The 26,891-nt window shown below is 39.9% G+C and overlaps 1 protein-coding gene and 1 long non-coding RNA gene across 12 annotated transcripts in view; both read right to left on the bottom strand.

The window, feature by feature from the left end:
- Positions 1-23,101, bottom strand: part of LOC124275922 (ankyrin repeat domain-containing protein 2-like) — a 74,965-nt gene extending 51,864 nt beyond the window's left edge. For 3 of the 11 annotated variants that reach the window (XM_046711621.1, XM_046711613.1, XM_046711617.1), the window contains exons 1-3: positions 22,509-23,100; positions 15,082-15,153; positions 14,629-14,700 (exon numbers count right to left, since the gene is read on the bottom strand). In XM_046711621.1, the coding sequence (XP_046567577.1) occupies positions 14,629-14,700; positions 15,082-15,153; positions 22,509-23,046 (682 nt within the window). In that variant the 5' untranslated portion in view covers positions 23,047-23,100. Of the gene's footprint in view, positions 1-14,628; positions 14,701-15,081; positions 15,154-22,508 lie in introns of all 11 variants that reach the window. The other 8 variants (XM_046711611.1, XM_046711620.1, XM_046711612.1 and 5 more) reach the window with 6 other exon arrangements.
- Positions 89-6,560, bottom strand: LOC124275930. Its single transcript, XR_006898383.1, has 3 exons — positions 6,502-6,560; positions 6,115-6,153; positions 89-174 (listed from the first exon to the last, which is right to left on the bottom strand). It is a non-coding gene; the product is annotated as an uncharacterized LOC124275930 (long non-coding RNA).
- Positions 23,102-26,891: the final 3,790 nt, after the last annotated feature.

The following is a 26,891-nucleotide window of genomic DNA, read 5'->3' as shown; positions in this document are numbered from 1 at the left end:
GTGTAACCCATGCACATGCAATGCATGTGCCCTGTCACACAGTTACCCAGGTTCGTGCTGAAGGGTTCTCACTGGTTAAAAATCAAGGTTGGATGGCACTGGGTGGCTGACTGCCTGGTACTGCATTTGTGCATCTCTTTAGCTTTGTGTCCAACTGTTTAGATTAGGCAGGACCTGAAACAAGTGTAAAGCAAATATTTTCTTGTCCTACATGGGGTAACGTTGCACAGCTGCATTTGTTTCAGACAGGGAAAGATATCCTTCAACCCTGCACCGATTTGCCTGAACTCTCAATCCTAATTGTACATTATTATACTCAAACTACATATCAGAATTAACCATTAACCCAGTGAATCACCTACCCAGCCAGCCAATGAGAGAGTCACCTACCTAACCAGCCAAGGTGTGGGTCACCTACCCATGACTTACCTGAATGAGTTACCTGGCTAGTCACTGCCTAGCCAATCAGGTCAATCTATCTTTATTTCATACTGAAAGGCCACAGGCCTGTAGTACATTGTTTAATCATGTGCGGGTAGTAGAGCATTCTTTCGGAGAATAGAAGCTTTATGGATATATATGGACAATCTTTCTATATGTGTTTTACTGGAATTATTCATCAATGATATAAACTTATGCATTTCAGGATGTACATAATAATATTTCTTTATATATCTATTTCTTAACGCTAAGTATGCTGGGCAAACACATAAAAAGTGAAACTCATCTTCGACCTCGTGTAAGTTGCACATTTGGCAGATTCTACTTTCTTTCTCAATACCTTGGTATCTCCCAGTTTCAACATATAAATCATGCGCGGAGCAGCGGAAACTCGCCAATGAAGATTTATATTTCCTTATGGTCAAGACTGAAAGATAATGTTCTGCATATATGGAATCTTTTATCATTTTGTAGTAAAAAACATTTATTAGATAATGAGAGACTAGTTAACCAATTTTGAAGGAATATATCTTTAAGTCTTTGTTTAACTGTACAGACAAAGTGAGAATGAGATTCTACAAATTGTTCATGCCAGGCATTGCCGAAGCCGATAGATGATAATAACTGCTGTTTTATGTCTGTTACCCAATTACGTTTCCCATGGCTATCATATAGTATCATCATTTCATAACATTTTCTTGGCAATCTGTGTGAGGGGCATTGTTAATAATTTCAACCAATATCTAATAATTTTACATTTGATTCTATGTACAATGGATATCTTCCACATTCTCCGTAGACCATACAAGTTGACGTGGCTGTTTTACGCCCAGAAATTTCTTGCATGCATACAAATTGACTTTTTCTATGACATCAAAAGTTTTAAAACCCATACTTCTGCACCATATAACAAAATTGGGTATATTTTGGCGTCAAATATTTTGAAAAAAGACTTGTAAGACAAGTCGCCTAAAATATGCATATATTTTATTATACCTATTAATATTTTCTTGGCTTGTATAGCTGCCTGTGATGTGTGTACTGCCCATGAAAGATGATTGGTAAAATGCACGCCTAAGTATTTATACGAAGTGGTTGTTTCCAGTCTATTTCCCTTGAAGAACCATTTTTCATTATTGGCTAGCTTACCTCCATTTTTAAAAACAACTATCTTTGTTTTAGGCTGGTTTACAGTTAGTTTCCATTTATCACAATAATTCTCTAGTTCAATAATTTCTCTTTGTAGGCCTTTAATTGTGCTTGAAAACAATATGATGTCATCGGCAAATAGTAACAGGAATATTTGCATTATATCTGGATGTAATTGGATACCGTTTGAACAGTTTTCTTGGATTTGGGTTGCTAGTTCATTTATGAAAAATGTAAATAGAAAAGGGCTTAATATACAGCCTTGTCTGACTCCTAATTGGCTCGGAAATGTATCTGATAATTCATTATTACTCCTTACACAAATTTTCACATGTGCATATATGCTCCGCAGTAATTTTCCCATTTTGCGACTGACACCATGCTTGTCTAAGAGATTCCATAGTTTGTTCCTGTTTATTGAATCGAACGCCTTGGAAAAATCTACAAATAAGGCATAGAATTTTTGTCCCTTTTGATTAAGATATTTCTGAATAATAGAATGTAAAACAAATATGTTATCAATAGTAGTGTATCCCTTCCTAAAGCCAGTTTGTGATTCTGTTATCTTGTCTAGAGTATCTACCCATTTAACTAACCTCTTATTTATGGTAGATATAAATATTTTGCTAAATATGCTTAATAACGTTATGCCCCCTATAATTTTCAGGATTGTTTACGTCTCCGTTCTTATGTATAGGAACTATACCCTATCACCGTCAATCGCGCCAACCTCCTTGGTTTGATCAAGAATGCGGCAAACTTAAGTCCGAAAAATACAGACTTTTAAACTATTTCAGAAAGCATAAGTGCGATTCTAACCTCGATTCTTATTTGAATGCAAAACACAATTTTAAAAAATGTTGCCAATTAAAAAAAAAGATAATTATTTAGCCAAAGCTGCAGATGATATTAAAATAGCAGCAAGAAATCCTGACTGTAAGATATTTTGGAGCACGTTAAAACGCCATCTTCAGAAAACGGTTCTCACAGATAATATTTCTCCGTACCAATGGTATCATTACTTCAAAGGTCTCCTTTCCTGTAGAGATACGAAACTGCTTTCAGATTTTGATAAATCAGTGTATGATTTTGTCTCAACGCATAACTGTGATGAGTGTGAAGAGCTTTCATTCTCGCATGATGTTTTGTCAACTCCAATTACCGAAGATGAGGTAATAAAATCTATAAATGAATTGAAATGGAATAAGGCAGCGGGGCATGACGGTATCCCTCCCTCATTTTACAAATCTACTTTTACTTCTTTAGTGTCATATTTGAAAGATTTATTTAATGTAGTTCTTGATAGTGGTAAATTCCCATCGGTATGGAATATAGGTATGATTGTCCCTTTATTCAAGTCTGGGAGTGTATCAGAACCATGCAACTATCGTGGAATATCTCTTCTAAACATTTCTGGAAAATTATTTGCTAATATATTAGAAAAGCGTTTACGCGCCTGGGTTGATCTAAACGAGCTACTTGACGAGGCTCAAGCTGGTTTTAGATCCGATTATAGTACAACTGATAATTTATTTATATTACAGTCATTATGTACAAAGTACCTCTGCAGACCAAAGGGAGATTCTATTGCGCTTTCATCGACTTTAAGAAAGCCTTTGATTTTGTTGACCGTAAGAAATTGCTATTTATGTTACATACCAAAGGATGCCATGGCAAAATGTATAATATTTTAAGAAGCATGTATGACTCTGTTGCAGCCTGTGTTAGAACTAATTCTGGCAACACTGAATCGTTTAACACTTCCGTTGGTGTGCGACAAGGTTGTGTAATAAGCCCCGTACTCTTCATCTTCTTTATTAATGAACTTGTAGATGATATGTATAAATCGTGTAATAATGGAATATTTATTTACTCCCCAAATCAAAGATTTACTTTTGCTTCTCTTTGCAGATGATATTGTTACGTTTTCATTCATGGTAAACGGACTGCAGAGACAGATAAATATTCTTCAAACATTTTGTGACACATGGGGACTAGAGTTGAATATGGAAAAATCTAACATAGTTGTCTTTAGAAATGGGGGTATAGTGGCACATTCTGAAAAATGGTTATTCCGTGGCAAAAGTATTAATGTTGTTTCATATTATAAATATTTGGGTCTTCTATTTTCCAGCCGATTAAATTGGTCCATGGCATCTAAAACCCTTGCAGCACAAGCTAAGAAGGCATTATTTCCTATTTTTAAACTGTTTAAGGCTAATAAGTTTATTTCATTTGACTCAGCTTGCTTACTTTTGACACTAAAATAGCACCAATATTGTTATATGGATCTGAAATTTGGGAGTAAACTATTTCGAAGCTATAGAAAATGTGCATGCATCATATTTTAAAGATTTCTTACTGTAGGTAAATTTGCTTCCAACAAAGCCGTACTTGGCGATACAGGCCGCTATAGCATGCATATTGAGAGTCAAATGAGAGCTATCAGATACTGGATTAAACTTATAAGAATGCCTGATTATCGCTACCCCTATCAAAGCTATCAATTATTATTATCCCTAGACAAACGTGGAAAGTATTCTTGGGCTTCTGGTGTCCGAAATGTGTTATTTTCAAGCGGGTTTTCTTATGTTTGGTTTAAGCAGGATGTTGGTGATATAAAAATGTTTTTGTTAACTTTTAAGCAACGAATAAAAGATATATATATTCAGAATTGGCACGCATCAGTAAATTCATCGAGTTTTCTAAGTCATTATTCACAATTTAAATCGATGTTCGGACCTGAAAAATATATTAGGGTCCTTAATGATAAGTCCCTTTTAAGAAATTTTTGTAAATTTAGAATCTCTCTACATGCCTTTAAAATACAGCGTTATAGAAAAAGATAAAAATACATTGGAAGATTTATCATGTTCTCATTGTTCTTCTGGTAAAACTGAAGACGAACGTCACTTATTATTAGACTGTGAGGCATTCTCTGCTGGCCGAAAGAAGTATCTAAAATGCTTTAATGATGCCCCACAAACGATATATAAAATACTTAATTCTAATAACGATGACACTATTAAATCAGCTGCCATTTTCATAAAACATTTGATGTCCATCCTTAAATCACATGTAAAACCATAATTTCGTGTCACGTGACCAATATTTGTTAAAATGAAAATTCAACTGTACTATGGGCCACTGTGCCTACATTACTGAATAAAACCTGTCTGTCTGTCTGTCTGTCTGTCTGTATTATGCCAGTGGACCAGGATTTTGGTAAGTATCCCTTTTCCAAGATGATATTAAATATCAGTTCTAAGAGTGGCAATAGTAAATCTGTAGAGTGTTTAAAAAAATTCAGAGATGGTAGAGTCTATAAGATTTATTAGCTTTTAAGTTTGTGATACTATGAAGTATTTCCTCCTTAGTAATTGGTGAGTCAAGAATATCTTCTACGAAGCTTGGACTAAAATCAGAACAATCAGAATTGTTCACTTCTGTGTCAGACTGGTCATGTAATGCACTGTCATTATCCGAGTGGGAGAACAGGTCACTGAAATAATTGTACCAATCTTCAATTTGTATATTATTTCGCGAATACGCTTGTCCGTTTATTTGTTTCAGCATAGACCAGAATGTTTTTGAATCATTTATACAATTCTCTAATTTTTGTTGTTTTACCTTAAAATATTCGTTTCGCTTTTGTCTACAAAGTGCATGGTATGCATTCCTACTGCTGTGATATTTTTCTAAAGTGTCTGCGTCTTTCGATTTCCTAAATTTGTTTAAATATCTACATCTTTCTTTTTTAAGTTTCCTGCATTCAGTATCGTGCCATGGATTTTCATATTGTCTACTGGTGTGATTTATTTTTTTCATGTCGCTAGCAGCTATGCAAAGAGCTTCAGTTATCAAATCAACACTTCTATCGATATCAGTAAATGCTGAATCCAGAGACTCACTAAGTAGTCCTTGTACATTGTCTGAAAGAATATTTTGTCTAAAGTGGTCTAATTTATCCTGTTCCCAAATAAATCTAAAGGATTTCTTTTCATTGTATTGGGGGTACCCATATGAGTGAAGCGCACGTAAACACAAAGTAAGAGGTAGATGGTCAGATTCTGTGCGGGACGGGATTGAAAAGTCACGAACACTGTCAAACAGTGATGACGACGCTATAGCATAGTCTACTAAACTCGTGCCATTAGCACCAATATAAGTAGAATCACCTACTTCAGCATCCGATCCACATCGACCATTCATTATGTGGATATTTAATACAGAGCACAAATTGAGAAGGCACTTCCCAAACTTATTTACAATTTTATCAGTAGAAAATCTCTTAATGTTAAAATAGTCTATAAGAAAATCCCACATTGAGCTTTCTCCACCTTCTGTGCATTCAATAATGTCATCTTCAACAAAGTCTAGGTCTGTACCTGTACGGGCGTTATCCAGGCAGCCTAGCCAGCCAGGTACCCATGCGGCAAGTGGGTAAGTATTCTTGGCCCAGAGCTGTTTGATAAGAGAAAGGGTCTTACGGATAATGATAAGGGTTGGATAACCTAGCCTTACCTGATATAAGCCTCACCCTCACATCCCAGGCAGCGAAACCTGTGAAAAAAGTACCACGAGATAGGATACTCACGAAAACAGGTGACAGGGCGAAACACATGTCACCTGCAACTATCGACACCGTCGGGTACCAAAACACGAACAGACAATTGATAGAAAATTACAACTCGAGTCCATACAGCACAATGTTCAAGTTTATATATACAGCAAGAACTGTGATTACCCACTTATCAAAAATACGTCTTCTCTTGTGAGCTCACTTCTCACTCTAAGGAAGACAACAGTGCCATATCAGCCTGTCACTGTCAGCTCATAATTCAACTCTTGCAGAAACCGGTGTTAAACATTCTTATCAATCTAAATCGTTAGACTATGATGGTACACTACCTAATGCACAAACTGCATCGGTCTCTCTTGCCTGACACTTGGTATTTGTCGCACATGACCGAATCATCATTGGGCAAGAAATCTCCAAAATCTTCTTGCGTGGTGGCCATTTTTAATCGCAGACTGGATCCTCCGCTTGGTGTCGCTGCACTCAATCGTCCAAAGCTGGGTCCCGTCTCTCATATTGCAATATACGATAATACAGCGCACTGTGGTAGCCGAGAACCAACAAAGTTCCAGTCTGTCCTAGATGGGAACCAGTCTAAGAGATTCGCAGATTTCTACAGATTTTGCCCCCAAAATGCCCTCTGTTAGAATTGTGCATAATTGCATTTAAAAACTTTTAAAACTCTGGTAAAATCACCGTAAGTGTGTTGGTATATTTCCTCCTTGAATTTATTCAGGAATAGTCTGAAAACATAACGCATTTCACCTATAACCGTTCATATTAAACGCCACTGGTGAAGAATGTCTGGAGGAAATATACGACTGTACATATACAGGAGGATATATAGTGTTGCACTGCGCCTGTGCTCAATGACGCTTCTGTTAGATCCTGTTCGTCATCGAAACCATTTGCTGAAATTGTTTCTCACATTTATGTATGTGTGTGCGTGTGCGCGCGCGTGTGTACTCAGAGAGAGAGAGAAAGAGAGAGAGTGAGCACTCAGCAATATTCCAGCAATATTGCGGTGGTCTATACCAGATAATCAAGTGATCAACAGCATGAGCATCGATCTGCGCAATTGGGAACCGATGACATATGCTCCTTGATATCTCGCTAAACTTCTCACTGTGTACTCCCCTACCAGAACTCTCAGATCTCAAGACCAATGTCTTCTCTCCATTCCCAAAGTTCTCCTTTTTTCCTTTGGCAAGTGGTCTTTCCAGTACGCTGGTCCTACTCTGTGGAATTCTCTCCCTCTCCACATAAAGCAGTCTCCCACATTGGAACTTTCAAAATTAAGTTGAAGACTTTCTTTTTTTCCAAAGCCTATCCCTAAAATCAATCTTTCTGTCACCAATTTCAATGTATACGTATTTTACTATTTTATCCTCTGTATGCATTGTATGTATGCTTTTATGTAGCGCCTTGAGCATGTATCAGTGGGTGGAAAATGGCGCTCTAAAAATATCCATTATTATTATTATTATGTGTCAACCAACACTTTAGCCCTTTTAATGATATCCGAGATGATGGGGACCAAGAGTCACCTAGGATTCGAACCCACGATTAGCGGACCCCCATATGTTTATAGAAACACTAGCTGTTTTAAGTGTTAGTGTCTCCCCCAACCGGCCGCTTCACCATCTCGCCTGTTATGTGCCGGGTTTGAGTCTCCACCATACAAACCATGGTGAGGGCGGAAGGGTTTTTACTTGATGATATCATTAAGATATTTGTTGCGCAGTGGAATTGAAAACTAAACTAACTAAAATTAAAGTACCGAAATATGCTATTTGGGGAACTAAACGTGACTCTCTTGATTAAACTGATGAAATACAAATGGGGAACTAAACGTGAATCTCTTATAACAAATGTTAATGAGGCAAGAAACTTAATGTGATACCTTAAATTCTATTATCTACACTATCTGGCTCTATTGCAGCGTAAGTCTACTATATACAGTATCTAGCTCTATAGCAGCTAGCTATATGGAACTTCTATTTCGATGCACTAATACATTCTTTCTATCAGACTATCTAAATCCTACTTTGACGAGCTGTCACCCAACTCAAGAAACAACCGAACTCAAGGGAAACCTGAACTCAACTGACGTCTAAACTCAATTAGGCTTAACCCAAGCCTAACCTGTACACAACTGACCGATTCGGCCGTTTCCCACGTGGTCAAGAGCACGTGGTCTGACTGCACGTGAAAAGTCATGCTTCTCGGTGAGCCACGAAGCATGGTGCGTTTACGCGATCTGTTCCAGCTGTTTTGTCTTCAGACCAATATTCTCAAAATGACAGAAATGCAGTAAGGAATCTATTTACAAAACAGTAACCAGATACCAGGGCAAATAACTACAAGGATTTTAGAAAATCCATACATTTTGTGAGTACCCTTCCCTTGAGTCAGGTATCGTTTGTATATAAATATGGGATGTAAGAAATCATAATGATTCTGACTAGCTGTGTATTATTTTATGTTTTTATCGTTTTCAATGTACGTAAGAGAAGAAGCCAGAAATGTCGATAATTACCCTTGTTGTTCTGTGTGATTTTGTGTCAGTCATGGCGTCACGCTGCACAGAAACTTTGACAATTTCGTATAAACATATCTCATTACTGTATTGGATCTATTTATAATTGGCAATTTCTTGCTACGACACCCTTTCCATGCAATTTTTTAAAGTATTGAGCAAATGCATGCTACGAATAGACGAATAGATGTCTGTAAATTTGAGAATTTGAGTTAACAAGACTGTAGCACGAGAAGTCTCAAAATTTCCTAAGCAAGCCAGATCAACTACATTTAGAGGTGGATGCAGTGAAATGGTCCGACTGAATTTAAGGATAGGGTCATCTATTTATTACTTATATTAACAGTGTTACCGCCACACATAAATGACTCAGTTTGAGGCCTGACGGAGTTATACCCCTTTCTTTCGTGTCATATACCTCTCCGTCTGTTTTGTTTGCGGAACATTATGGAAACTCGGTTTCCATTTGATATTTCATCAGTCTCTTTAGAATTTGGGCAGTATCTAACAGTTTATATTAAGCTTTCAAATAAACCTTTAGATGTTCACCTTCCACAAATAACAAAAAATACAAAAGTGACTTTGAACTCTTGGACTACTGTACAAAATGTGGTGTACACAGTCAATATAGCCTATCAACGCCAGAGAGTCTTCACTATCCGTCGTTAGCCTTGCTCCAAGGCTCTATAGTGCATGTAATTCTACCTTTCCAACAGGCAAATCTCGATAAACGTTCACTTCATCTAAGGATTCCAGTCTTTAATAGTGACAACATGTTCTGATTATTGATATTATTCTAAAAGACTATTACAATGCGAAAGCTAATTACCATTGTATAAGAGATTTGTGCAAGTGTAATCTCTCGTATTAGGCGAAACAAAGACAAGGCGATGAAAGTCGCCCGGGTAAATCATGCCCCTGCTGAAGCAGTTAAAAATAATTTTGTTATTGATATCAAGGCCAGAAAACAACCAGTCTCCACTATCCTCCCTTAGCCTTGCTCCAAGGCAGTGTACTGCGTGCAATTCTACCTTTTACTAGTCAAGTCTAGATACGTGGACAATGCATCTAAGGATGCCAGTCCTAAATAGCACAGCATGTTCTGATTATTTATTTTATCCTTAAAGATTACTGCCAAAGCTATTAGTTACTGTCTTGGAGACTTGTACAAGTCAATCCCTCGTAAAATGCGAAACAAAGACAAGGCGATGAAAGTTGCCCGGGTAAGTCCTGTCCCTGTCCCTTAAGTATGTCTCGTGATGTTCTGCTAATGGTGAAGTCCCCACATCATGTTCAGATGGTATAAATGCCGCAATACCAAAGCCTGTGACTTATGAACTAGGGTATCATTTTGGCATAAATTGGTACTTGCTGACGTATTTAAAATATTCCTGCATTTAATTTCTTTTGAATTACATTATTTCGCCAAGTATCACACACATTAAAGAAGGCATAACGGTTTTCTATATTCATATACATGTACATAAGTAAAACAATGTATCACAAGCAACAATGTACGAGTACATGACAACTGATTGTAAAGGTATCAAAATCAATTTTCATACACAGCATTGTAGTTAGTTAGATAGAGAGATAGACTGATAGATAGATAGATAGATAGATAGATAGATGAATGGATGGATGGATGGATGGATGGATGGAGGGAGGGAGGAGTTGTCCACTTGATAAGGGTTCTATCTTCAGCTTTATATTCGACACCGTGTCGGCAGGAAGTGGCCTTGTCTCTATAATGAAGAGGAACAAACTCGGTAATTCAATCTAGCTTCCACAGACCAGTGGTTGATAGAGTGAATGAGTAAGTGAGTGAGCTGTCCACTTGTTTGGGGTTCTATCTTCAGAAAGATTTATGATTCATCCACGACGCCCTGTCAGATATCACATGTATCACATTACAGGAAACGCAACGGCACAGAGAGCAATGAGCCTGTTTGCGGTTCAAACACAGAATGTACGAAATATGGACAAAATGGCCGAAAATGTATCTTTACAGATGGTTTGGAGAGTGCACACCTGTTGGTAAACAGCATCCAAACTTGAGAAACATGTACTGGAACCATCCAACCAGATATGGCACAAATATCAGATGTATTCATGCATTTCAGCAAAGGCTAAGACACCCCCCAACAGGGTGCCTGTCTGGGTTTTACAGATGGTTTGAAGAGTGCAGACCCCTTGTTACAGAGCATCCAAACTTGAGAAACGTGTGCTAGTACCATCCAACCAGATGTGGCACAAATGCCATTGCTGAAGTTAAGCAAATACATTTCGTTGTATATCTTACATTTACTTGTTTTTTACACTTAAGTGTAACAGCAGAACTCTCTACATTACACATACAAGTAAATGCAGTGAAATAGAACCACTGAATTTGAATTTCAGATAGGGTCATCTATTTATTTGAATCACCCGTGAAGGTCCGGGTTATAATTGATCTTCAGCAACCCATGCTTGTCGTAAGAGGCGACTAACGGGATCAGGTGGTCAGGCTCGCTGACTGGGTTGATACGTCATCGTATCCCAATAGTGTAGATCGATGTTCATGATGTTGATCCCTGCTTTGTCTGGTCCGGACTCGATTATTTACAGACCGCCGCCATATAGCTGGAATCTTGCTGAGTGCGGCGTAAAACTAAACTCACTCACTCTCTCACTCACTCACTCACTCACTATCTATTTGTATTTGTCAGAATAACAAAAAGTATTACCGCCTCACATAAATGGCTCAGTTTGAAGCAAAGCGGAGTTATCGCCCTTTCTTTGTGCTTGTACATACACGTCGCTTTGAGAACTTGGTGAAAACTCGGTTTCTGTCACGTAGTCAGTTGATTTATCTCCATCAAAGTGCAATGAAATCGGTAATTAAATCTAGCTTCGACAAACCAGTGTCAGTGAGTGAGTTGTACACTTCAGTAATGTTTAAATGTTATCTATGTTATTCTGTTTGTATCGCCATCAAAGTGCAATAATATCGGCTTTGACAAACCAGTCTTTGACAGAGTGAGTGAGTGAGTGAGTGAGTGAGTGAGTGAGTGAGCTTACCGACCACAGCATCCTCTGTCACTGTTAATTCAATTTGTTGGAAAATTGCTAGTACGCTTCATTTTTGTTGAAAGAAGCGTTAGAAAAATGTGCTAAAAACACCGTTCATTGTCTCTGTGCAGACCCGGGAATGAGCGGAAACCCAAGTACTTCACACGGTGAGTGATAGAATGACAAGCCAAGGGTTGAAAGTGTGACCAAGCCACTCCAAATAGAACTTCCACAAATTAGTTGGTTGATAGACAGATTGAGCTATTACAAACCAGTGGTTACTGGAACTGATTGAACTTCTACAAACAAGTGGTTGAAAGTGTGATTGAGCTTTAATGGGGTGTATATTTTATCCATGACACCCTGTTGGCAGTAAGAGGATTTGTATTTCCCTCAAACTGCACCAATATCGGTGATCAAATCCGTCTTTGATAAACCAGTGGTTGATGGTGTGAGTGAGTTGTCTTATATGCGATGCCCTGTGGTCAGTGAGTGACCTTTTATGTACACTAAGAGTAACAATATCACGATCCTCTGTAATTAAATCTAGCTTCCACAAACTAGCGTTTGATATATTTTGAGTGAGTTGTACACACATAAAGGGTTTTTATCTTCAGTAAGGTTTATATTTATCCATGATACCCTGTGTCAGAGGCCTTGTATCTAAATCAAAGTGTAATAATATAGCTTCCACAAATCAGTGGTTGATAATGTGAGTGAGTGAGTGAGTTATTTATGCACTTATTAAGGATTCTAACTTCAGTTGGGATTATGTTTTATGTTATGTCAAGCCACAATATATACTGAATGCATAACGTTGTCAGATCATTCCTCGCAAAACGTTCACTTTGAAAGACTGTGTCAGACAACTCGACATCCAGGGGCTAGATATCATTAACTATTTGAACTAGTAACAAAAACCATCAGGCATTATTGATTGTAAAATGTATGAGGAATTCAAGGAGGTGTGTGGTTAGAGCTGAGTGTTAAATATTTGTGATGTAATTGGCATCTCATGACCATAACATATGTTATATTTGGGATTACACTTTCTTAGTAAAGTACAAATTCTAGTACTTTTTGAGTTGAGTCCCATCTGGGATTCGAACTCACACCCTCAGAGTCAGGCACCTAATCGCCAGCACACAAAGTCAGCCTAACCTATTCAGCTACCGCGACTTTCACAAAAACGGAAGTCGGACAACTGGTAGTCTAGACTGCGGGCTTTGTGTACCCCTCTGATAGGTGTTAATTGGCACGGTTCCCACGACCGAAAGCTATGATTACACATTGTGTAATTACACATTGTGTAATCATAGCTTTCGGTCGTGGGAACCGTGCCAATTTTGTAATCATAGCTTTACTTTAATTGTACTTTACCTAAAAACAATATGTTAGGTCAGGAAACAGAGAAGTGGGGGAAGTGTTTGTCATTCTGGCATCCAGGGTTAACAAATATGAGATGTTTTGGGTGATGATTGTCATGTGTTTGATTTTGTATAGTGTGTGTTTTGTCACTTCAGAAAGGGTACATTTCCCTGTGGCACCAAAACGGTTAAATCTCAGTAGTAATCAGCTACAGATGTCCATCCTTCCCTTGTTAAACATTCCCAACACATGGTATTTGACAAATACTGTTTGTGCTGTATGGCACGATGCCAGCATTGCGCCGCTCTTTGTCATTTATCTGGCTGAAAGGCGGCCGGGCACCTCAGTGTATACCTGTGACGTCACCAGCAGTGTGACGTCCCTGTCACTGTACAAATGGCGCCATGTCATCTGGGTGAACCCAGTCTGAGGTCACAGAGTGCAGCGACATGTAAACAAACAGTTTGTTGTTGTCGGTTTCACAATTCGCGATATTCTCAGAACAAAATTAACACAGAAACATGTTAAGACGGGCGACGTTTACGTACAATCACTCACCGTTTATATTTACACTCACTTCACAACTTTCTTACCTGATCCTGCGAGGCTACAAACACAACAAAAGACAAAATGTCTGAAAATACATTTAACAAGTTTTATTTATATTCAGGAAGAAAAAATCGTGAACAAGACTGAACGCCGCACACCACGTCAGTGTCAGCAACGACATGTGCCCCGTCTCCGTCCACACCGACACCGACTTCAGTGTCCACCACGTGACTCCAGGAACTCCACCACTCGCTGATGTCCCGGGAGTCTCGCCAGGTCGGCCGCTGTCTGCCCGTGGATGTTCCTGGCGTTGATGTCCAGCACGTTCCTGGACACGATCAGCTTCACCGTCTCCAGGTCTCCACCCCAACAGGCGAAGTGAAGGACGTTGTTACCGACACTGTCCACCAGCGACACATCAGCCCTCTACCCACCAGGAACTCCACCACATCACTGTGTCCCCACACTGCTGCCATCACCGGTGTCCTGCTGTCTCCTCCTCCTCTCGTGTTGATGTCCACGTGACCCGCTGCCAGGATCCGCTTCACTGTCTCAGGTTACCGTCCTCGCTGGCGGAGTAGAGGCGGCGGCCTGCTGCTGGTGATGGGTCGCTGCAACACAAAGTAAACATCAGACATCTGTGTCACACATCTACAATGTCTTCATCATGTTGATATGTGACTCGGACATTGCTACATCGTTTAAACAATTCCATCATGGCTGACAACAATACAACATGGCGGGAATGTCAACATGTGGTTTCTGGGATAAACGATGGTGGGTTTAACACAGAACTTTCTGTTAGAGCCCGAAGTTGTAGCAATATTTTGTGCACGGCTGGAGAGTGATGATGTTTGTTGAACTTTACAAGTTGATAATGTCAGTACAAATGTTGTTTGGTATTTATTAGGGCAATAAGATATAAGGCTGCCTGCTGGGTTTTCCCACCTACCGTGTGGATCAGGGTCTTGTGTCGTCACTGGCGTTGGTGGAACCGTGGTGTTCGGGCTCGGGTCAGTCGAGGCTGAAACGGGGAATATGTTGTTCACAAAACTATATAACTACTAGCCTCTGTTTTCGCCTTTCCACATATGTTTTGCCATTCAATATTATGTATGATTTAATTCCAAATACATCTTTTATGGAAGAAGTATTAAATATATATGGTTCAATTTGATTTAGATAACTCTTCATCGAGACCGCGTGTCTATGCAGGAAAAAAGTAACCCTTCCTAAATTTAGCTTTTACAGTTTGAAATCCTGTGTTTGACACCATGAACGTCGATCGATATAATAGGTGAGACTCATCCCTCAAGTCAGATTCTCCACAGGTATATACATCAGCGTGTTAAATGGAAGAAAAATTAAGGACTGAGCTTCCTGCCAGCTGGGTTTTCTAACCTACCGTGTAGATCAGAGTCCTGTGTCGTCACTGGCGCTAGTGAAGCCGTGTTGCTCGGGCTCGGGTCAGTGGAGGCTGAAACAGGGAATATTTTAGTCAGAAAACTATACATAGCACATAAGCATTATAACTACTGGTCTCAGTTTTCGCTTCCCACAAATGTTTTGCCTTTCAATAGTATGTATGAATAAATTCAAAATACATCTGTTATAGCAGAGGTATTAAATGTTAATATGTGGTTTGATTAGATTGAGATACCTGTTCATAAAAGACTGCGTGTCTCTGCGGGAAAAAAAAGAACACTTCCTAGATTTATTTTTACAGTTTGAATCTGAAAATGTAATAAGCTGTGCGCTGACTGTGTTAACAGCTGAAATGCTCCTCTTTGCTGAAATGCTGTAACTGAATAGATTGGGTTTTTTTGTTTTGAAATATAAACATTAACGGTGAAACTAAAGAATCTGTTCGCCCCCAGGGTTGGGGCTAGGTTAGGAGCGAGTATATTCTACTGGGACTTCATGTATAAACATACATCATTATTCACATTATTACACTGAAAGTAAAAGTAGATAAAGAAACAAAAACATCTGCACTTATACCTACTCATAATTCCTCTTTATGGAATCACCACCTGCTTAGTCTGACTTCATTAATTGTGACTGGAATTCAAAATGCCTTTCCATTATGTCCCAACCCCACCCTCCCTGTTTAGTGTACATGGTATTTTAGGCAATTCCGTAAATTCTAATGTGAATCAGATTAAAACTTCAGTGTTTACTGTTTATCACGCAATGTGTAGGGCAGCATGGCAACTTTCCTCGGTGTTTGTGCAACACAGTTGTAATTCAGTGTCAGGCGAACTCTGTGAAGCATTTACAAAATGTCAGCATATCGAGCTATGCCGGCAGTGCAATTCTCACACAACTGTTAACTGAGGCGGAAACTGTAGCTGACACAACCGTACTTGTTGTTGGAAGCAGCGTGCTTTGATATACAACAAGTGTACAAACACGTGGCAGTGTGAGGTGGTAAAGATCGAAATGTCGGCTGTACGAGTGATTAACATTCCCCGTCTGTTTCAATATTAGAAATAAGGAGAAAAAAGCATAGTTGCCTTTCCATGATCTACTTTCTACTGCATATTTTAAAGGTTTTGCAGAAATACATGTGTTCCACATAAAGGTTTCAGTGTTAAAAGAGCTAAGCTACAGGCCTTCAATGTAAACATTCAGCTGATACTGTCAGGGGGGATGTATACTCATAGGACATAAGTATTCGTCAGGCGGCAAAATTCTCATAGACTTGCATGTTATTTAGTGTAGCTGTAATAATTTTCATTAATTCGGTTTTCGTTATTTGGTTGTCAAATTTTGCAGGTTGTTAGGAAATCATCTTGGTCACAGATACATAATTTCCATGTAATGTTCCTTCAAGTATTTTCCGCATTGTAGTTACATGAGCAACATATATATACAACCTTGTGTATTCTTTCCCCATAGACTGCCATGTTAAAAATTGTCTTAACCATGTGACACGCATCTATCAAAGTGCAGTCATTCTTGAAATACTGAATGGAAAATAGAACGGAAATTATGTCTTTGCAGCTGAGATGATTCATGACACGTGTTAAATATGAACAAGATCAAACGACAAATAAATTCAAGATGATGTTTCTAACAGCACCAAATTAACAATTAAGTCTATAGAAATTATGCACAATGACGAATACTTATGTCCAATGACTGTATTTCAATGCAATGCAGTAATTCATCGACACAGAACACAAGATATAGACCCGGGCCAGTTATATTCGGACACTTGACGTAACTTCCATAGGCTTGTAAACATGTTAATTTAATGTAGCATAAAGAGTTTTCGTGAATTTAATTTCTGTATGATCCAAGTCAAATTTTGCACATTTGTGAGGAATCATCTTACCTACAATCACATAATATCTGTTTAATTTTCCATTGCTTATTTATCGAATGACAACAATTTAATCAACACGTGTACAGTGCCGTGATTTCCTTTAACATGGCGGCCTATGGGATTGTGCATTGTGAAACTATAAGTAAGTTGATAAATGTGATGTCATTAGTTACATAGTGGTCGGGAGAATTGAACTGAAATTATGAGCGAAGAGCAGAGATGATTTCAAATTTTTCTGTCAAATTTGAGAAAAATCTATCCTAAACTCACCTCATGAAAATTATTTATGCTACATAGAGAATCTCACCCAAGTGTCTACTGATATCAATTATATCAACACGAGTTGATAAAGTTACAAATATCCGAGGCTTGCCGAGGATATTTTCACTTTGATCAACGAGTGTTGATATAATTGATATCAGTAGACACGAGGGTGAGATTCTGTTTATCATCAAAAATCATTCTTCATTAGTTTTCAATGAAAAATGTACATCTCTCAACACTGTACTACCATTAGACTTGCTGTACAGCGATGTCATAGCATTGTGACGTCATCAAGTTGATGACGTCATAGCATTGTCAGGGCACTGTACAAAATCTACTGTCAAAACGATATCTCCTAGGAGATATCATATGATCTCACACAAGCGATATCTCCTGTGGAACACAGTTTTGGATGATAAACTGAACTATCATGTAAGTCTATGGAAATGACGTCAAGTGTCCGAATATGCACATGAAACACATCCGTTACTTGACTGGAGAGATTTAAAATAATCTCATAAAATCTTCCGTGACTGTTGTAAATGTTATCAGTTCAAAGGATGAAACTTAAAAACTCCTGTAACCTTCATACTGCTTTACAGCAGTTGTACAATATAGATTTACACTATTTCGTCTAATTTCCTAAATCAGTTTAAAAGTAGAAACTGAGAACTTACCCACCAATAACGTACGTCCTGACACGAGCCACACATCTCACTGCTAGTTATAAAATGCCTTGACTGGCGAAACCACGGCCGCAAACCTGCCAGCTATGACGTCATTATGACGTTTCAGGTTAGGAGCATGGCAACGTTTGGCGCTTGACTGCTTGTACTGGGTGCCGTTCCCCTAACCGATCTTATCTGAGATCAATCTTAGCAAGTTACACCAATTTTACAATCCACTTAGCTACAAGTTACATACACCCGTTCCACTAACCGATCTTACGATCCGATCCAAGCTTAGATCGAGACTCTTTCGTGCGAGAGATAGAGAAATGCGTGGAAGTAGTTTTGGAACCAAGTGTAAACGTGGAGAAAAAACCTCGAGGAAAATATTAGGGTAGTGAGCACCTTGGTTTCAGGGGCAAGTGCGGCTGAACGCCTCTACCTAGACTCACAACTAGTCTCTGAAATGAACATACTTTACTGAAAAATGTTCATAGTAAAACATAAGTGAAATATAGATCTAATGAAAAGGAGCGCTGAGACTTTCTTCATTTTCAGACCTGAAGCTGAGGAAATCTAGACTTGCCCGATTTTCTAGACATGCGTTGGCTTTCTTGGATATATTTGCTTCAGAGTCTGTACGACAGACTAGCCTCTACCTCGCCACAAGCATATCATCTGATAACGTATCTAGAATGTAGTCAAGTCAGTGGTCTTGAAAAACACGCGGCCTGCCTTAAAATTTAGAATCCCCTACCAAATAAGCGCACGTGAAATCAAACATATTTGTATCTTTTTGTTTCAGAAAATTGTTCACTTCACGGACCGTCCCTATTCTTAACCATGACGTTGTAATATTGTTGTACAAGTGCATTACACCGACACCCTCGGCTGTGTTCCCATGACGACAGTGGTCAGACTGGCCTGACATTTGTAAGGCTTCAGTGCAGTGTTTGTTTACATCACAGAATTAACAAATTCATTTCATGGTAAGTAAAGAATTAGGGGACGCTCACGGTGAAATGCTCGCTTTTCTTCTTCTTTATATAGACTATGAAAGCCACCACTTTGGTTTCTCTATGATTGATTTTAGCTATTCCAAGTTGCTCCGAATAGGGATTTTAGGGTTTACGATTGGCGTAGAGCTAAGATCGGTTAGTGGAACGGAAACCTGATCAACAACTCAGTATGGAAATATTTCTATCCAACCGAAGTTTGGCCTCCGGTTTTATCAGATGAAAGTAACATATAACAACACACTTCGTGTTAACTGTGCCATGACATGGACACGAATTGTATAAAAAGGGTATTATGACGTATTTTTAAAGTTTGTGGTGCTGTATTATTTCCCTAATTCACTGACTGTTTGTATCCAAACTTCTAATATTTGTTTACAAAAAACATACATAAATGTCCATTTCAATGCATATGTGGATATCATAAGGCTCCAGAGGCTTAGATCTAAATAGCTGTGATCATTCTGTCAAACAAGACCATTGTCGTTCTTACACTGAGTTTAAAACACTAAAAATAGCCTTGAAAGACAATGTGTGGTCTTCTGAGTTTATTTTAAGTGTAGACTGCATGTATTCCTCAACTCAGTCCACGTGTGAAATATATACCGAGAAATTTATGTTCATATACAGTATCCATAACACGTCCGCCTATTCAGAATACCATGGTTTTAGTCAGTTCCCTGTTAATTTCACGCAATGATTATTGAGTCTGGGGTTGTACATGGATATATAATAAGATGAGATATGCAGCGTTTGCCCCACATATATAACCTCATTCCTGGATTTGTCCATGGGTATATAATAAGATGAGATATGTAACGCTTGCCCCACATATATAGCCTCATTACTGGATTTGTACATAGGTCGAGGGGGGACAGCGGGAAGTGTGGCTATTTCATTGTAATGATGAGCCAGCCTGATGAACCGAGTTCGAGTCCTGGGTGGTGGTGGGTCAGCGTTGGGGCAGTTCGAGCTGCATTAGAGGGGCGGGGCCCTGGATCTTACTGGAGCACTGTAAGGCTAAACCGACAAAGACGACGGCACATGTTTATGATTGTAACTCATATCCAGTGTGTTTCAGTGTGCTGTCTCAGTTATTCACTGATCTTAACTGTCTTGTTTGACTGATTTAGTTCTCTACGTTACGATGTGCTAACAAAAATGTGGATAAGGGGCACAAGAAGCAACAAATGTCCTGTGAACCCCGTGTTAACATGACCAGTAAACATTACGTTGCCATGTCAGGAGGTGCAGGCCACTTTTATACTCGACTGCCGATTTGGCCACATATCCCACCTGTGCCCGAGTACCCTACGAATAGTAACCAATTTGTGGGATTGGTGTCGGGAGAGTGTTGAAAGTGTCAGATTAGAGTCAGGTCACCTCCAAAATAAAATACAACCGCAGTCGGATCAGCCGTACACCGCCGATGAATATGGCGGATGGACATCGGGCCGCTACCAGTCTTTCGTCCGATTAACCCGATCAGTGATGGATCTCTATCGGATTTTACAGAAAAAGGGGACCCCCAAAAATGGATATGGGGGGTGAATTTTAATCGGAACTCATCGGAACGCTGAAATGTTCGCAAAATGTGGATCAGATGGGCTTTAGATGAGGTTCCGATGATCAGTGGAATCGGGGAATCCATGCTTGACGTAAGAGGCGAATAACGGGACCTGGTGGTCAGGCTGGCTGACTTGGTTGACACATGTCATCGTATCCCAATTGCGTAGATCGAAGTTCATTCTGTTGATCACTGGATTGTCTGGTTGACACTCAATTATTTACAGACGGTCGCCATAATTCTGTAATATTGCTGAGTGCAGCGTAAAACTGAAGTCACTCACTCACTTAGCCTCTCAAACAGACATCAGACATATTGTGAAATGATCTTGAAGAGACGTAAAATCTATTTTTCAGTATTGCCCAATAGTTGATTTGAGGTATCATATAACAAGGTACGGTGTGGGAGTTCTTGCTCCTTCAGCAGAGAATCCCCTGTCTGTCGACTGACCATGTGCCCTAATTCACCTGTCGTGTGTGATGTCACTGGCAGGGAGGGATTCCTGAGATGCAAAGTACAAGTACCGGTCTTTACAGGGCTTGTGTACGCTGGGTCTGCCTGTGCCAGTTCGGAGACGCTGTATCAGGTTACATACAGAATCACAAATTACATACAGAATCACAAAAACAGAAACTTCCCTGTGTGTCCCAGATACAAAAGATACATGGAAATCTCTAAATCGATGTGTATTGTAGGCCTTGTGTTTGCATCACCTGTTAACCAAGCGTTTACATGCCTTGTAAATACAAGCTACAAACCCCCGTCCATACCTACATGTATATGAAATCCCTGCTGAAAGCAGAGGCTATGTAGGCATCACCTAGTAAACCAACGTTTACAGGCCTTGTAAGTCCTCTGTTTGCATAACTTGATAACCCAACGTTTACCTGCCTTGTAAGCCCTATGCTGGCATCACCTGTTAACCCAACGTTTACATGCCTTGTAAGCCCTATGTTGGCATCACCTGTTAACCCAACGTTTACCTGCCTTGTAAGCCCTATGTTGGCATCACCTGTAAACCCAACGTTTACCTGCCTTGTAAGCCCTATGCTGGCATCACCTGGTAACCCAACGTTTACATGCCTTGTAAGCCCTATGTTGGCATCACCTGTTAACCCAACGTTTACCTGCCTTGTAAGCCCTATGCTGGCATCACCTGTTAACCAAGCGTTTACCTGCCTTGTAAGCCCTATGCTGGCATCACCTGTTAACCAAGCGTTTACCTGCCTTGTAAGCCCTATGCTGGCATCACCTGTTAACCAAGCGTTTACCTGCCTTGTAAGCCCTATGCTGGCATCACCTGTTAACCAAGCGTTTACATGCCTTGTAAGCCCTATGTTGGCATCACCTGTCAACCCAGCGTGTACATGCCTTGTAAACGCTATGCTGGCATCACATCTTAACGCAACGTTTACCTGCCTTGTTAGCCATATGTTGGCATCACCTGTTTACCCAACGTTTACATGCCCTTCAAGCCATACCTTGTCCCCTTTTCGACATGCCCAATAAACTCTATGCAGGACATGCACCACTGGCATGTCCACGTAAGCTTATATTCAAATGCTCAATACAGTCTCGGTTGAGATACCCAATAAATGTACACATACCCAATAAACTATATGTCCAATCAACATTATATTTTCATGCCCATCAAACAATGCGCATGAACAGTAAATATGTTGCCATACTCAATAAACCCGATGTTGACATGTTATGTGAACCCTATGCTGACATGTCCTGAAATGTGTGCACACAAATTGATTGGTCAATAAGCATTTGAAACACTGGCATATTCGGAAATGAAAGGTTTCCACTAAAAACACTAAAATTGTTTCAAAAGCAGAAGACACATACTTAGTACGTATGCAGTATGACTGTAAAAGCATTGGGTAAATTATAACGAAATGATAATGTTATTCTCCCATCTTTCGGTTGTAATCAAGAGAGAACGTTAATTAAGCGACTAAACTTTGCTAAAGCTCTCACCTGCTGTCGTTAAGGGATACGTCGTGGTCCTGGCATCACGCAGGGCAGCTGCCGTCTCATTCAGCTGCAGCTGTAAATCACGGATATCTTTGGTCAATCTGCGACGTGTTTTTCGAACACTCTTTCTGTAAGTTTCTCTCTCCTGTTCAACATGTCGCAGCTGTTGTGCCTGTACTTTAAGTTGTGTCTTCGTGAATTGCACTTTTGCTTTGAGGCTGTGGACTTCATCAAGGACTAATGTGCTGATTATATTACCGATAAAGTCTTCTCTCAGGATGTCGGTCATGGCTTGTTTGACGAGACTCTTTATCAAGGGAGGAACGTATGTTCTGGTCAGTTCTTCTTTCAGTGTCAACTCCAACTCTTCAAATTTCTCCAACATTTTAGTCTCGCTATCAACAGCTGAACGTTTCCATACGTTAATCGCCCTCTCCATCAATCTCACCCGTTTAGCCAATGTACCAATCCTGGGAGCAGCCTGTACTATGCTGACAGCACACAACAGCAGACTGAAGTATATGACAGCTGATACCTCCATCGTGCAAGTGTGCAGAACGCAGCTAGGAAGACGACTGCCTCGCCGCCGGGTAAACGGCTTTAATATATAGCCCGACTCAAGTGTTTGGCAGAATGCCAGCTCGGGGAACCACATGCTCCACCAGTAGTGTGCGTACACGTGACATCATAACAACTGATATGGCGGATACCTACCTGAGATGGATATCCAGTGCCATGTACCCAGCAAACACAACACTGCTCGGTGTATTGTCACTTTTAAAGTAACGTCAAATATATTGTCACGCATGTGATTACACCTTCTCGGTGAAGAACAGATTCTAGTACTTTTGTTGGATTGAGTCGACATAAGGCTACACTAAGTGTATCGATAGCTTTCGGTCGCGACAATTTTCACTTATGAAAGGGTTGCACAAAGTCGGTGGTTTAGAGTAACGGTTGTGCGACTTTCATTGTTGTGGAGGCTGCGGTGGCTGAATGGGTTAGACGGCTGACTTTGTGTGCTGGCGATTAGGTGCCTGGCTCTGAGAGTGTGGGTTCCGTTGCCGGATGAGACTCAACCCAACAAAACAGATATTGGTGCATGTACCTGTAGTTGAACCCCAAATAAAACACCTCCTAGGTTTATTGTATAATACCAGGGATAATCTTATATAGTCTCCCTGATAATACATACAGTGTCCTTTATGTATTACTGTCCAGGATATACACTGCATGCATTACATTACAGGGGCTGTAGGGTAGCCTAATGGTTAAAGCTTCTACTCGTCACGCTGAAGGTTCGATTCCCCACATGGGTACAATGCTTGAAGCCCATTACATTACAGGGGCTGTAGGGTAGCCTAATGGTTAAAGCTTCTACTCGTCACGCTGAAGGTTCGATTCCCCACATGGGTACAATGCTTGAAGCCCATTACATTACAGGGGTTGTAGGGTAGCCTAATGGTTAAAGCTTCTACTCGTCACGCTGAAGGTTCGATTCCCCACATGGGTACAATGTTTGAAGCCCATTACATTACAAGGACTGTAGGGTAGCCATATGGTTAAAGCTTCTACTCGTCACGCTGAAGGTTCGATTCCCCACATGGGTACAATGTTTGAAGCCCATTACATTACAGGGGCTGTAAGGTAGCCTAATGGTTAAAGCTTCTACTCGTCACGCTGAAGGTTCGATTCCCCACATGGGTACAATGCTTGAAGCCCATTACATTACAGGGGCTGTAGGGTAGCCTAATGGTTAAAGCTTCTACTCGTCACGCTGAAGGTTCGATTCCCCACATGGGTACAATGTTTGTAGCCGATTTCTGGCGTCCCCTGACTTGATATTGATGGGATATTGCTGAAGGCGGCGTTAAACCATATTCACTCACTCATTCACATTACAGTATACATGCCAGGCGTTACTTTAAAGGATCTATCGTGTATCTTCAGTTAGATTACACATGTTGCGTATCAAATTACAGTGTGCCTGGTGTCTATTACATCTTTTAATATATGTAAAGTGCAGACAGACATTGTTCAGGTATCAGGTGCTCTTCAATAGCAAAAACAATGTTTAAGCAAAGCAGCGGCTTGCTTACAGACAATGTTCTCAGTACCATGGGTGTGTTGCCTCCTGGAATGATGAAGCTGTTGTCCGACCTAGTTTGGTCATCAAAATACAGCATCATCTCTGGAGACATTATCTACAGCATGGAAATACTAGAACCGGAGCCATTGTCGACGTCGGAATACAACAAGACAGCCACACTGGCGGTTGACGGAACACAACACCTGGCACCTACATGCAGAGATACGAGCGATGTTGCGTCCACGTTACCTCCAGGCAAACCTAGCTTGGTGAAAACAGTACCTCAGTTCAGAAGACGAGACTGGGACAGTATATTTCAGACTCATATTGATCGTCTTGTACAATTATCAGCTTATATTTACATTCATGAGACATATTTGGAGATGAAACCATTATAACTTTACAAGTAATGCAAATAACATAACTGGGGGCACAGACCTGGCGTCATGAAACACCCGGTGAAATACCATTAACGGTCTTCAATACAAGCAACAAAACATCCACATCCACGAGATATTTCTGCCAAGAGCAGGGTCGACTGCATGAGTCACTGCATCATGAGCGCGTGTTTAGGAATCACTATCAAACCGTGTTCACGAGAAGGTGAATGCATCCTGTCCCATCGGTGGCATTCGTCATAAACACAGGCAGGGGCAAGTCAGTTGTCCAGCTGAGAAGAGATCGGGAAGTTTTGGGACAAGTCAAAATAGGAGATTACATCTGACACCATGTTTGTCACTGGTGCGTCAGTTTTGGGCATGTCTTCCTCTGGTCTACTATGGAACATATTCGGATATGCCCGAGTATCTCTGAAATGTAAAATGAAAACGCTGGAGCTGTTGGGATAGTTTTTTCTCTGATAACTCTTGGCTAGGAGACAGATGGGTTTTACCAGACTGGCATCGGAATGCATGTATGACGTAGTTCTTGTCAGACTGCCAAGACATTAGAGTGATGGCGGTAAGAATAGTAACACGGTATGTACACTTTATACAATTTATACATGTTTAGAAATTTCAAATCTGTATTCGAACACTAAACTATATAATACCACTAATAATTATTGCATATGTATATATTAGATCTACACAGTTTTCACTTCAAACTACACCGTACTATTCCCGCGTTTCCGTTATGTAAAGCTACAGTTACAGAGGGCAAGGGCAAAGCTTAATTTCTGACTTTTGACTTTTGACATCAGCATTCGTTGGGATTGCATTTCTGTATTCGATTTTTTAAGAATTATCTATCAAATCCTAGCTACTCATATCCTGGAGTTAGTGTCAAAGTCTATCCCAGATAGATCTGTGGTCACATGAAGCTGCAAGAATTATTCGATACAGAGTTCAACGTAGTATCTCTTCTTGGGTCTAGTCCAGCTTAATTTAGTTTTAACTGTGCTGATCTTTAATCTAGTAAATCATTAGTGTATCCATCGCTGCGTGGAAGTATCTTTCTGATCCATCCTTTGTCAGCCTTATGTTATCTGCCCATTGAACCAGAATACAATCAGTATATGCTGTCTTAATGTCGCTGTACTTTCTCATTCCTTCTTACAAGTGCTAATATGTCAGGATAGAAATTAAATATGAAAACTGGGTTTGACAAACGACATCGTGTTGTAATATGGAAGAAGGAGCTTGGAAACATTTCCTTACAGACTTGATCGTATATATCTAAATCAACACAAAGGGCACATATTCTACTACATCAAGAGCCTTATAACATCTAAGGTCGGGAATCTGATAAGATTCCATGTATTCAATCATACCATTTATTGATCGGGTTTCTTACTGCCCGGGACATAAAGTACTTTTGTGATCCTCATACACCTGTATGGTGTCTCTGCTTATGTCCTGTAATACTGCTGATATTCTACAGCCACTACCATTGTGTTTCCTTTGTGATCCTCATACACCTGTATGGTGTCTCTGCTAATGTCCTGTAATCCTGCTGATATTCTACAGCCACTACCATTGTGTTTCCTTTGTGATCCTCATACACCTGTATGGTGTCTCTAATGTCCTGCTTCCTGATGATATTCCTCTAATCCATTGCTGATATTCACCTACAGCCACTTATGTCCATAATGTTTCTACAGCCACTACCATTGTGTTTCCTTTGTGATCCTCATACACCTGTATGGTGTCTCTGCTTATGTCCTCTAATCCTGCTGATATTCTACGGCCACTATCATTGTGTTTCCTTTGTGATCCTCATACACCTGTATGGTGTCTCTGCTTATGCTTATGTCCTGTAATCCTACTGATATTCTACAGCCACTACCATTGTCTTTC

The sequence above is a fragment of the Haliotis rubra genome, unplaced genomic scaffold (assembly GCF_003918875.1).
Source record: "Haliotis rubra isolate DU_JTF1 unplaced genomic scaffold, ASM391887v1 Scf204, whole genome shotgun sequence".
Lineage (NCBI taxonomy): Eukaryota > Metazoa > Mollusca > Gastropoda > Lepetellida > Haliotidae > Haliotis > Haliotis rubra.
Note: the sequence above shows the minus strand (reverse complement) of the source record. Positions and strands in the feature narration are given on the sequence as shown.